Genomic DNA, 14,112 nt, shown 5'->3' with positions numbered 1-14,112 from the left:
GTTATTTTCTTGGGATCAAAGCATATGGTTATGGAAAAATTAGCAGATTTTAATTTGCATGGAACAGAAAGATCCATTTATATAAAGAAGGAGACAAATCACCCCTGAAAGAGATGAACACTTGCAATGCTGTCAACAACATACAGGAGGCTATACCGAAACAGTAAATAGCTATACCTAAACAGTCAGCACTCCGTACATAATTAAAAGTAGTATTTGCATTAATCTGATAATATCAGGGTTTATATTGCAAAACAGCACTGGTTTGTGTTCAGAGAAACCCACAGGCAAACAAGGCCTGCCTGTGTCCCAAACAAAACACACTGCTGGAACCGTCAGCAACCTCATCCCAGAAACAAAGTAGACCGCTGCAAAACGCTGGTTATGAATTAATTGTGAGTGGTTGAGAACATTTTTGGAATTGAATTAAACAGGCTGCGTTCTCGTGACTCATTTTTGCCTGAAGGGTTGCAGTTTCCCGTCTCTGTCCCCCTCCCACAGTGGGAGCTGCCCAGGCGCTGTGGCCACATCTGGGCTCGGCCTCACTGGGCCTGCAGCCGGCCGGGACTGGCGACGGGGAGGAGAACGCCGTGTTAACAATCCTTTATGGCTGATCGGGACTGAAACCCTGGGGTCTGTAAACCCAGAGGGGTCTAAACCTCCTCCTGCTGAGATTCATCAACCCTCAGGCAGAGTAAGCCGGCAGCAGGAGCCAGCAGTGAGCCGCGTTTGTCGGCAGCCGGCCCCCAGCCAAGGGGAACCGGAGAGTTAAAGCGGTGATGGCAGATAATGACCGTGCTGAGCAGCACGAGCAAAGCCATTGCTGCTGCTCCTCACGAGCAAAGCCATTGCTGCTGCTGCTCCCCACGAGCAAAGCCATTGCTGCTGCTGCTGCTCCTCACGAGCAATGCCATTGCTGCTGCTGCTGCTGCTCCTCACGAGCAAAGCCATTGCTGCTGCTCCTCACGAGCAAAGCCATTGCTGCTGCTGCTGCTCCTCACGAGCAAAGCCATTGCTGCTGCTGCTGCTCCTCACGAGCAAAGCCATTGCTGCTGCTGCTGCTCCCCACGAGCAAAGCCATTGCTGCTGCTGCTCCCCACGAGCAAAGCCATTGCTGCTGCTGCTGCTCCCCACGAGCAAAGCCATTGCTGCTGCTCCTCACGAGCAAAGCCATTGCTGCTGCTCCTCACTCGTGTCATTCACAGCAACTGCCTTTCAGAAATGGAGTACTACGAGAGACCAAAGTTCTTTATTTTCCCCACAAACTCCTGAAGAGATCAAGCAGCTGTGCTCCATTCGGGCCCCAAGGGGGCCTCAGGGCGTGCTGCTCCTCAGCAAGTTTGAAAATTCCACCCTAAATATTACAGGACATATCCCTGGTGTGACAACCTTCACAGGGGTCCAGGCATGAGGGAAGAGATGAGGATCTGACTCCATGTTTCAGAAGGCCTGATTTATTTTTTTATAATATATATTATATTAAAACCATACTAAAATAATAGAAGAAAGGATTTCATCAGAAGGCTAGCTAAGAATAGAAAAAGAAAGAATGAATAACAAAGGCTTGTGTCTCGGATAGACAGTCCGAGCCAGCTGACTGTGACTGGCCATTAATTAGAAACAACTACATGAGTCCAATCACAGATGCACCTGTTGCATTCCACAGCAGCAGATAATCATTGTTTACATTTTGTTCCTGAGGCCTCTCAGCTTCTCAGGAGGAAAAATCCTAAGGAAAGGGTTTTTCATACAAGATGTCTGTGACACCCTGGGACTGCCAGAGAGCTAACACAGAGATACATTTAGAGCAACAAGGGTCCCTATCAGCCAAGGGTTGGTACACACACAGACAGACATAGCACTACCCATTCTCAAATACTTGAAAGAAGGAAGAGGTATAAAGTTATAGATTTGTTTAACCCCAGTAATAACAGAATTCTTCTACAAGAAGTAATAGACATCATGGCACAAACTCAACTTTGGTCTAAAAGAAATAAAAATATCTCCCCACTAGTCTCCAAAGACATCTTCTAAAGGTAACACAAACACCTGCTGTACTTTAAAGGCATTTCATATCACTGAAATTTTTCTCCAGTATTTCCCTTTCAATTTACAGATCAGGGCTCAGCAGGTACCTTGCAAAAGGTTGATTCATAAAACAGGAGAAGCCAGTTATCCTCTTCCTGAAGGAAAATATGTCCAGCTCTGATGACAATTGCTGAAGCACCACAGAGCAGAGCCTCCAATGATCTTGTTTGGGTTCAATGAGCACAACACAAGCAACAGGGTTTGTGCAAACTATGCTCCCTAGTTAAAAAATAAATCTGAATTTCTTTAATCCCCTTTTTTCCCTATTGCATACCCCCAGGTCATGTTTCAACAGTTATATATGTGACCTTAAACTGAAACTTCAGGGATCTCAGCAGTCCCAGTTCAGCAAGCATTTTGGGGCTGTAAAAGCTGGTATCATGTCTTGCGTGCCAGCCACACTCCCAGCTCCCAACAGACTTCTCTTTTAACTTCACCAACTGTCCCTTATCTCCAACCCTTCTGCTGCACACCGCAGTCAGGATATTTTGGCTTCCTTTCTCCTGCCTTACATCAAGGAGCTCCCCATCCTGGCTGCTGCTCACAGAACAATTTATCAAGCCTTATTTCACTGCACTGGGCCCTCACCCTTGGGCCCCCACCCTTTCCCCCAGCACTGTGGCAGCAGGCAGGAGGGAGGCGTGGGCTGGCTCTGGAGAAAAGCGCGCGAATGGGCTGATCTTGGCACCCTTCACAGCTGCCTGCTGCCAGAACCCTCTGTCATGGCTCTCCTGCAGCAGGCCACTGACTTCTAGTTCCCCTTTCACTAAAATTCAAATCTGTGAAATTTCAAGACACTTGATGTCTTTAACACTTCCACGTCTCTGAGAAATTTAATGCGAAGCAGAAAATGAGTGCAAAAGTTATTAGAAGACAAAAGATACAGACACACTGCCTGTCACAACCATCTCACTACATTATGAAATAAAAGTAACCTTGTAAAAGCCTTACCAAAATCCTGGGAAATCTGGTAAAAAGAGTAGGTGAAAGTCTGTGGTGATTCCATCAAAGTTTCCTGATGGCTTCCCAGCATGGCAGGTCCAATCTAGCCTGGCCTCCACTGGGTGTTAGAACAGCAATTCAGCACAGTTGGCAGCACGACCAAGTGTGGCACGAAGAGAAACCTGTGGCTTCCTCCTTACTAATGTAGAGGAAGCACAGAACTTCCTCTCTGCCTCCTCCCGTGCTGCAGGAGTGAAAGAGGAGATGGCAACCCAAAGATATATCAGTGCAGAAAAAAAATAAAAAGAGAAAGAAAAGAAACCCAGAGCAGGGCATGCTGCCACTGTTTAAAACGTAGGTGAGATTTAAATAGCAATAATCCCCAGAAACTATCTAGTTCAGGTCATCAACTAACAAGCTGGTTAATTCCTGTGAGGATTAATGCTTGAAATTATTATGCCTGACAGATGTTTGCTGAATGGCAACTGAATACACAGGATGGAGGCCAGCAAGAAGTAAAAGTGCAGAGAGGTATGTCAGAGCTGAGATTTTACAAATCATTAACTCGTGCTCTAATATAATAATAATTTTCCTTATCTTCCACTTCTTTTTCACTCTCAAGGTCTCTAGCAGGAAATTCCCTTCACAAACTGACACACTAATCTAGATTCTGCTCTCAGTTACAATCACGCAAGACAAAAAGGAGGTTAGCTGATATTTCCAGGAAATACCTCTGCTGCACAATTTGGCTGAGTGGAATATACTTTGCAGGCATTACCTGTCCCTCATGATGGACCACATGATGAATTTTCCTTCCCTAATCCCCCAAAACTATTGGAAAATATAAAGCAGCATTCTCCCTTGATTAATTAAGATCCTGTGTTTAGACATTCAATAATACCCACGGGTTTGGTCTATCTAGCCCACTACCCTTTGCATCATCCTAATGGTGTACATCTAATACACTCCAGGACCAAAACAGGGGCCACTTACTCAAGTTGGTGCAAATGCAAAGCAGGTCCCTAAGGCCACAATCTCTCAACCTTTTTAGTTGCTGTATGCCATACTCTATATTACACTGAGCAGCATTTCTAGAATTACAACTAATATGGAGGAGAGGTGGAGAAATCAGTGAAAGCAAAACATGGAGGGGAAAAGTTGGTTTGAATTCTACCTCCAAATTAGAAGCTACAGATAAAAACAGGGATAAAGCTGTGAGCCTCTTCATCCATTTTGGAACCAGGAAGCACAAGGGAAAAGCATAGGGAAAAACTGAAGAGAGGAACAAAGATTAATGACAACCTAGTGGAAGAAGAACAGTGGAATAGAAAATGTCAATCAAGCTAACCTGTGAAGTTTCTAATACAGAGAATTAACTGAAGACCAGTGGCCTCAGAGAGGCTGTAACCCCCATGTGCAGCAGTGACCTCAGCTCAGCCAACCAAACAGAATTTCAGTAAAAAAACCCCAAGGGACAGAAGAGGAGGAACATCTTAAGAGTTAGCCGTGCTGATTGTACCTCTAGAGAGGGAACTGATATATCAGCTATTTCCAACTGTCTTGTTAGCCTTTTGTTAACATGAATAATCCTTAGAACTATATGAATATCTCAAAACAAATCAGGATAAGAACATCTCAAAACACATGCAGACTAAACTATATGATGCCTAGGGGACGTAAACTGGAGATTGGTCCACTTATCTGAAAGTCAAATCATGGTTGTTTTAGAATTGTGTTGTTTCAATGGGAGGTTTTAAATGCCTATAAGGGAACCCCTTCATCTCTTTTCCCTTCCCCTCTCTTGTGGTATATCCACAGTCACTGAAAATTTGCCATAGTCCCACAAGAAAAAATAAATTTATATTTAAAAAAAAAAGCACTGAAACTAGTAGTACTGAAGAAGCAGAGCATATGTGGCTAACATCAGCTATGCACAGCAGCTTCTAAAGCAAGGTAAGAATCAGTCTCTTTGGATGACTAATCCAGAAGGCAGAGGAGCTCCCCTGGTGAGCACAGACAGCCACAAGCTAGAGGCAGCAATGAGAGGATCAAACTAACAGTGAAAAATGCAGCATTCCCACAAAACTTTCTGTAAGTTAGTATCACAACATGTTTTAAATATATAAATACCACATTACCACTTGAGCATAATTTCCTTTAGAGTGAACTTCATTTTTCTGTATTTTTTAAGGAAACCAGGTTCAGCAAAATATTCCAAATGTCCTCACAGCATCTGACCTCCCATTCTCATTTTTTCCCACATAAAGAAGTCCATTTTCAGTTTCAGCAAGGGATGAAACTCTTCTGGCCAGCTATCACTTCTCTTGTGGTAGCAGAAAGCATTTGAATGGCCCCTCCTTCGGGCTGACATGTCTAAATTCAAAGAGGGATTCAGTTACATCTGTAACTGTGGTAACATCTGCTGCAGCTGTAACTCTTGTAACACATCTGTTGGATGATCTCAGATTACCTAGCAGCCCATGGGCACTGAGAAGGAAACATTTCTGCAAACCCAGTGCAGCCCACGGAGTTAAATGACTACACTGCCCCACTGATTAATCTACTGTAAGTGATACTCGGGGCAGGGTGGCCTCATTGCCCACTAACAGTCTGCATCTTCAAGCAGGCAGGGATGTATTTGTCCTCTAACTGCTCAGGAGACAGACTTCATCACCCCAGCAGGGCTGCAAGGGTTATAAATTATAGTGTTGTCTAAGCTCTGACAAAGAGCTATGAAACCCCTTAGATAGGAAACAGAGCAGCAGTATAAAAATCCTTCTTCAACCATAGCAACTGTGTTATATATTCTTACTACTCCGCAGAACATATTTCTAACTATGTTTTAGTTGTGAATTAGAGTAACATTGGTGTAAAGGGACTGTCAGAGCTTCTCACCAAAGAATCTGGTTTGGAATTGCTGTGAAAGGACTTTTCAGAAAAGAAACACATCAAGCAATCAGGCTGTCCCGAGTACTGGGCTCAGAGGTACTGGCAGGGATAGCACAGACAGGTATCAAGCTCTTGATCTCTCTTTCTGGTTTTGCACAGTTTCACTCTGTGTAAATCATGAATTGTTATGAAGAACCTAATCATTAGGCACAGCCTAATGATTCAGGTGTCCCACCTGGCAAGCTGAGCATCTTAAAGGTTTGGCTTAGGTCATCATTATGCTCTGTTCCATTCAGCAAGGAAAACCAACCAAAGAAAGTATTTTGATTAACCAGTTAGCATTAAAAGAAACAAACAAAAAAAATTTCAACCCACACACCAAACCCTGAAAAATATCAGATCTGATCTGAACAAGACTAAAAGAACCAAGAAGTAGGTTAGCTGCTGATACAGTTGCTTAACTGAGAAAAACATCTATTTGCAAATCCCCAAACTAAGGTGTAACCTGCTAGTAGCAATAACAGCACTTCACAAATACCAGTGATAGCTGACACAGGAAGGGCACTATAGAAAACAATAACCTGCAGAGCACTGAAGCACATCCAGGCAGATTCCTCAGCACTGACTAACTACAATAACTAACCATTCAACAATAAAAGGACTTAAAAAAAGGTGGGGGCTGTGACATTTTAAGTATTGGGATTAAATGTGCCGACATAATTACTTATAAAAGTGGTTTTAATAAACACCTTCAGCTCTTTAATCAGACTGCAAATACTACTTCACTCTGCAGACCAGAATGACAGCACCAGCTCGCCTCCATCACGAGGTATTTACAGAATCATGGAATGGCTGAGCTTGGAAAGGACAACTGGAGCTCATCTAATCCAAACTCCCTGCTCAGTCTGTGTCCCTTAGTAAAGAATGTTACTCAGGATTGTGTCCAGATGGCTTTTGAGTCTCTATATTATCACAATATGCAATATCTGGACAAGCAAAGACCTGAAGGGAGAAATAAAGTAACACTGAAGGCAAAATTACCATTAGGGTTGCTGGTAGCTCCATCCCAAACAGGAATTTCTCTTGTAGAAAAAAACCAAACCAAACCAAACCAATCCACCAAAACAAACAAACAACAACCTAAACAAACAAAAACCTCAAACAAACAAACAATAACCCAAAGATGCTTGAAATATTTTCTGTTTTGTTAGGCTGCAGACATGTTCTCTAGATTGGTATTTCACACCAGCAGCTCAACTAATGGAGTCAGAAGGTTTATAATCTGAGGAGACAAGAGAAAATCCCAGGCTCTGGTAAAGCCAAAGGCAATACTGTCACAGAGCCAAGATTTCTACCCTGACTCCTGTGGACTTAAAAGACAAGGCAAGAAGCAAATTTTTCCTTGGGTGCTCTCTTAATCTGGAGATCTAAATTAATGCGCGTCTGCGGCATTTACTGAGCCAGTGTTATTAGCCAGGGTTAAAGTCTTGTACTTCACACAAAGCCTGTGCTTACCCTGCTGCACCTACAGACCAATTCTGCTGACTTACATAAGAAACATCACCTACATTTGCCAGCTGCTGTCATCTGCCATTCATGTAACCACTACCAAAGACTCAAGTGCTCATGAAAAGACTCTGGGATTAAGAAAAATAAATCATCTAAGCTAAAGGAAATGCACAGCCTGGGGAAGAACTGACAGCTTCAGAACTGACAGAAATTATTTCTTTTATTTAATCACAGAGACTTTAAGGTAGGAGGATATTTTTTCACATGACCCAATCAGTCTTTGCATGTAACTGATTTGAAAATGCAGTGGGTACATCAGTGCTTGTACACTTTCCACCTTCAGCTTTCCTGAACTCCTTCAGGCTGCACCCACAATGGGGCACAGAGGCTGGATAAAGACCAGCTGTTACATCTCTCAAACAACTCCTCAGTCAGAAACAACACATGTTCTTATGATACAATTGTCTCATTATAATGGCAGGAAAATAACACAAGCATGTAATGCTTTAAATAACATATCACTTCTATGTGAGATGGAGATAAAACACAGCCAAAAGTAACCTCTACACTTTTTTCACTGTTTAATTTATTATTGTTCAGTCCAGATGAGTGAGTAGGCGAGTCAATGTGTGAGATAATCTTTTAGGGTGAAAATTCTAGTGTTGGTTTTAAAATGAAACGGTACCCAGATCCACTGTGGGTGGTTTACTCTGTCACACCTGTGACACCCTCCCACCTGGCACCTACAACACAGCTGCCACACACATCAAGAGTACCCTGTGGGAATAGATGTTAGTGTCCCAGTTCACAGATGAAGACACTGGTGCTCTCAACAGCATCATAATCAATGCAGCCTTTGACAGACCCAGCAACACACAAAGCATCCAACATCACTGGTTCCATTTTAAACCTCTGACTGTACATGCTCCTTCAAGATCACAGAGCTAACTTGGGGCAGGCAAAGCCGCATTAGGAGGTTTAGACTGGAGGTTAGGAAGCATTTCCTGCCTAACAGGGTGGTCAAACACTGCAATAGGTATCCTAGAGAGGCGGTCAATGCCCCAAGCCTGTCAGTGTTTGAGGCATTCAGTGCCCTTAATAATGTGATTCAATTCTTACTCAGCCTCAGAGTGGTCAGGCAGTTGCACCAGGTGATTGCTGTTGATCCCTTCTATTCTTATTATAATCATAATCAACCACAAGGGGAGCAGCAGGCAGCCTTATGTAAAGTGTATCTAGGATTCCCTGGTGACAGGCACTAAATCTACTACATATAACAGTGAGTTCCCCAGCACAAGCTGTGCCACGTGAGGCTCTCACTCAGCTTGCACTCCCAAGTATTACTGTCATGTTTCTCAAAAGGCTTTCTGCATAGCACAACTGTAACAGCAGGTATTTCACCTTTCAGTGCCACTAAATAAACACTAATCAAGAACAAAACAAACAAGCCACAGCTTGACACCTGAATTCCAATCAAATTACAATCTCCTGGTTCTCCTAGTTTCCTGCTATCTTTTAATTTCTTACAGCATGTTTTTTTATGCACCTGCTCAGTGTTATCCCAAGGCTGAGACTGCCCTGTAATCCTCAGTCTGTTATAGTCAAAGCAGAAATTCTCTTGAAATTGCTTGATATGAAGGACTATAAAGTCCTATAAAGGACTATCAAGTCCATGTCTTTTATTTAAATCTAACATAGAAAAGAAGCTTGTAATAGCAGAGACATTGAAAGTCACTTCTGTCTAAGGAAAAGAAATTAAATCAATGCAATTTCCTTGAAATGCAATTAAGCTGTGTACATAGACAGAGACATCAAAGATTGCTTATTAACCTGATATGGGGTGTCAGTGAGAACCACCATCCCTGTTAGACCTACCATTCTTTCCTCAGCATTGAGGAGGGGCCATTTCAGATACCTGAAGTTAAATACCCCAGGGCTCTACTCTCTGCATAGTTTTTCTGTAATTCAGGCAGTACCATCTTGTGATACAATTTATTAGCAATATAAGAACATATGATAAGCAAAGTTCAGGCTGCTTTATGTCTACAAAGCAGTGCATCCACAGCAATGTCTAACAGACATTGTTACAGAATCATCAGTCCTCCTTGTGGAAGGCAAGGACTAACTTGGAGCTCCAGCATTGCAGAAGAGTGTGTAAGGAGCAATCCTTATGTAAGGATCTCCACTTTCAGTTTAAAAGACTCCATTTCCTTGATACTTCAACTGTTATACCCTCAACAAACACTGGAAAACAAAGAGTAAACTTTCAAACTAAAGAACAAGACTGTATTTAAGTTGATACTGACAACACTGCAATTAGTCATAGAAATATTGTAAGTCTGCATATGCCAATACCAGCCTCAGGCAATAAAACTGTATTTCAGACCAAAATGTAAGCAAAATTTAAGGCTGTGACATTTGGGCCCTATAACTAATCATTATCAAGCTGTTTTGAACTTTAAACACTGCATTTGATAGCAGCTAATGACACTGTTACACTTTACAATTTTTCTTGTGTCATTTCAGACTACTTTAACCAATATTAACTGAAGACACTAAATTCCTATCATTCAGTTGTTTCAGAGCAGACTTGCATGATCAAAAGGGACCTTGACCACCTGTTTTGAATGTTTTAATTTCATGGAATTGCAGCCTGAAGAAGCTGAGGCATTACTGACCATCAGTAAGCACTACCCTAGAATATATTTTCCTTCAAGAGTAAAAGTATTTCACTTACTGCGCTCCAAAGACAGTAAGAAGGTTTTTTCAGCCAGACTCAAAAAGGTATTAAAGGACCTGGTATTTATTCCTGTTGATCTCAGGTACATGAAACCTTTGTCTTCATATAGAAAACATGCCAAGAAAAAACTCCCTTGCCAGTTGCACTCTCTGTTAACATTCCTGGAGCTCAAGAATTTTTCCTGCTACAATGTGATCTTTTCATTTCACATGCCTGAATTACCAGATTCACACTTGGCCCACAATCCTTACACAGACATACACAACCCAGTTATAAGGGGGCCCTTTCTAAGGACAGTACTGCACCTGTCTATGGCAGAACATGTTTGAGAGGACAGATCAAAGCTGTGCCACAAAATCCATCTGCAACTGACAAGGACTAACAGTGAAAAACCCCAAATCAAAACAGAAATGCAGTATCTTGTCATTGCTACCAATGATCTGAGATTTGTCCTGCTAGAAGACATTATTTTGGGTTAGGATGAATGGTCACTGCTTTTGCTTGGTTTCATGGGAATTATGTTTATATGATGGCAGTCTTGAAACTGTTGGCCAATTTTGTCAAAATAAAATAAATCTAAAGACACTAGAAAGTGTCATCATAGTGAGATCAGAGCCCTTCTGTACTTGTGCAAATGTGTGCCTGGCAGAACAAAGACAGGAGTTGTGCCCTGGAGATGCAAGGGTGTAAAAACAAAGCACTCTGTGACCAGGCCACCTCAGGAAATCAGATCTGCAGAACTGTGTTCCTTGATGGATTAAGAGTATACACTGAATTGTACCAAAATTTTCTGTTCCCATGTTCAAAATGCAATGTATCATATCAATGTTACTTGTATTCTTTGAAGTTTTAAGGGAGATGCCAGTTCAGGAGCATTTACTCACAAAATCCTTCTCACCTTGTCTTTACAGCTTCATTTGCAACAAACACATTATTCCCAAATGGAGGCTAAATATGAATGTATAACTCAGTCACTGATCTAAAAACTTGGGAAAACTAGCAAGTGTCTGATTTTAGACTTGCTTTTCCCTGTTGGCCTGTTTCTACAAAATTTGCAGGAACTTAATTACCTTGGAGCTGTTCTCCTTATGTCATACTTGGCAGAAACTGAGAAATGGCAAAAAATATTACATAAGGGACACACACCAAGACTCATGTGTATACATATATTAAATGCTGGCAAAAAACCTTGTTTCCAACAGATGCCAGTTATCTTTCTGAAGCTGCAATGCAGGTGTGGAGCATCCCCTGAGGCAGTGGAATTGCTCTCCAAAGTCATGTGCATGCAGGTACAGCCACATTCTGAAGCCAAGCATCCACAAGTGCATACAACAGTTTTAAGGATGATTTGTAAGCCACAGATAGAGCACAAAAAATGGCTTATTCCCAAAGAAAAGCCAATGAGGTTAGTCCAGTGAGGTTAGCGCACAAAGGCCACGTGCCAGAAACAGACTTGGAGATAGGGTACAAGCCCTGGCCAAGGGGAGAGGGAAAGGAGGAGCAGTGAAATACGGCTGAAGGGAACAACTGGAACTATCAGAAGAAATACAACAAGAGAGGCAAGCACCACAATACCACACCCTGAAGAGCAGCTAATTCTGTCTTCCTTGGGAATCTGAGGGGACTCTGGATCTAATGAGTCACAAACAACATGGAAACAGCACTGGGTGTAGGGGAAAGCTGCTTTTATAGAGGGACCACTGGGATTGTCAGACTCCATTTCCTGACAACTAGTTTGCAGGGAACAATGCTGCTGTGACTCACCAAAAGATGTTTGTTTCTTGTGGAACAAAGAGTCGCCACAAGACCAACTGCAATAAGTTACATTTCCTTGAGATCCAACTGGCTCACACATTTGGCAGCCACAGAGACTGTGCCAAGCTGATGTGCATTTCAACAGCTGCAGAATTGAGACACTTCCAGGAAAAGAAGAAAAACACTTGAAGGCAACCAATCAGCTTTTAAAGTTTTGTGGCATTTTTAAAATTCTTTCCCCAGAAAACAAACACTGTGTACAAAGATTTTCAGATGACATACACCATGCCAAGGGCTAAAAAGTAACAACCAAAACTAGCAGCAAGGAAGTGGCAAGAGAAGCATAGTGATTTTATTTTTCATTAATGATTCAAGACAGCCAGGTGTAGATTTGAGGCAAAGGGGAAGACAGGCATCCTTGCTCTGATAAACTCACAAAATAAAGCAGTGTCTTGCAACCATAATTTTCACAATTAGTCATCATATACATGCAGAATTCCTGCAGATTTCAGTCTGTTAACCTATTTGAGTAGAATAAAATTTTCCTGGACAAAGATCTAAACTCACACAAGGCCAAGCCAATAAGGATGTGCAAATAAAACATAAAACAGATGGCAGAGAACAGTATATGAAAAACGAAAGCCTCAGTATACTTTAGGGTGTGGGGGAACTTTACATACAGAAGTTACACAGAATGTTAGTTGCTTTTATAATACAAAAACTGGGAAATTTTCTGTTTAGGAAGAAAATGTGAGACAAGGTCAGACCCCCTTAAGGGGAACCAGAGCCAAGCTGGGATGTATCCGATAGGTTTGAAGGGGAGAGAAGTGGGAAGTGTTCCTCTGAGAAGAGGAACAAGGACCTTGCAAACCGCAGTGAGAGTCCTGGCAGCGGCAACCTACAGATGAAGAAATGTGGCAGTAACGCTGAGCAACTGGCTTTGGCAAGAGCCTGACATCTATCTGAAGAAAAGTTGCAGAACGCAGCTAAGTGCTGAACCAGGCTGACAGGTGCGATTTTCTGAAAGAAGCTAAATAAAAGGCTTTGCCCGTTCAGCGTACATTACTTAGGGAGATACGCTGCAGTTACTGCAGCTACGGTATTTGGTGTAGCACGAGCAGACAGGGAGCTCTCGTAGTACCCACGGAGCTGTCCTGGCAAGGACAAGCCCCGCCAGCGCTCCCGCTCTGCAGCCCCGGCGGTGCCCGCTCTCCCCGTTACACGGACGGGCGGCCGAGCGGGGACCGGGCTGTCCCGGCCGCGTTTCGCCCGGCGCGCCGAGCAACAGGAGGCGGGTCTGGAGCCGGGCGGGCTGACAGCGAGCCCCGCCGAGCCCGCCTGCCCCGTGCCGTGCCGTGCCGCGCCGCACCGCGCTCCCGCCCGCGGGACGGGACGGGACAGCAGGACACGGGACGGGACGGCATAGGACGGCAGGACACGGGACGGTGCAGTCCCAGGCGCCGCCGCCTCGTCGCTTCTCCCCCCCGCAGCCCCCCAGCGCCGGCAACAGGCCCCGAGCAGCGCAGCAGGGCCCGTGGCACTCACCGAGCGGCACCGCCGCCGCCGCTTCCCCCGCGGGCAGCCCCGGGCCGCGCTGCCGCTCCCCCGCCGCGCTGCGGCCGCTCGGGCGCTCGCTGAGCCTGGCGGGGCCGCCCGGCACCGGCCCCGCCGCTGCGGGGGCTGCGCGGAGGGCCCGCCCTCGCCGCCGCGGCCCGGCCCGGCGGGCGGTGTTATGTAAGCCGGGCCGGCCCGCCCTGCCCTGCTAGCGCCGCCGGCCGCGGAGCCCCCGCCGAGGGCGGCGGGGCCGGGCTGTCCTTGCGCGGCGGTGGCAGCGGCGGGCGAGCACCGCACTCTGCTATTTTTAGCAGATTAAATGCAGCAGGAGAGGCTGAATCTCTCACAGTGTCGCGTTCTGGGGTACTCGGAGCTCCGGGAGTCACCCAGCACCAGGCGACCGGCGACAAGCCCCGGGCGATCCCTGCACGTGCCGGTGGCTCCGTGCCAACAAGTGGGGATGTGTGTTAATGTCTCTGAATGGCCAGCGAGCAGGGAGGCTGCACCTCAGCACTTACACGTGCATGAAACAACACCAGCTCATCACTGGCAGTGCCAACTGCCAGCATGCATTTATTTGGATACACGAAGTGGTATTTTGGGGAAAAAAATCAACGAAAACTTAGGAAACAAAA

General features: G+C 44.6%; 1 protein-coding gene across 3 annotated transcripts in view; it reads right to left on the bottom strand.

Annotated features, from left to right (window-relative positions):
- SYNE3 (spectrin repeat containing nuclear envelope family member 3) overlaps window positions 1-13,535 on the bottom strand; it is a 65,415-nt gene extending 51,880 nt beyond the window's left edge. The window contains exon 1 of one of the 3 annotated variants that reach the window (XM_063160026.1): window positions 13,469-13,535. Coding sequence is in view for 2 of the 3 variants with exons in the window: in XM_063160024.1 (XP_063016094.1) it covers window positions 3,040-3,121 (82 nt within the window). In the remaining variant the exon portion in view is untranslated. Of the gene's footprint in view, window positions 1-3,039; window positions 3,234-13,468 lie in introns of those variants that run through there. The other 2 variants (XM_063160024.1, XM_063160025.1) reach the window with 2 other exon arrangements.
- Between the last annotated feature and the right edge of the window lie 577 nt (window positions 13,536-14,112).

The sequence above is a fragment of the Melospiza melodia genome, chromosome 6, assembly GCF_035770615.1.
Source record: "Melospiza melodia melodia isolate bMelMel2 chromosome 6, bMelMel2.pri, whole genome shotgun sequence".
Classification (NCBI taxonomy): Eukaryota; Metazoa; Chordata; class Aves; order Passeriformes; family Passerellidae; genus Melospiza; species Melospiza melodia.
The sequence above is the reverse complement of the archived record's forward strand: the minus strand, read 5'-3'. Positions and strand labels throughout refer to the sequence as shown.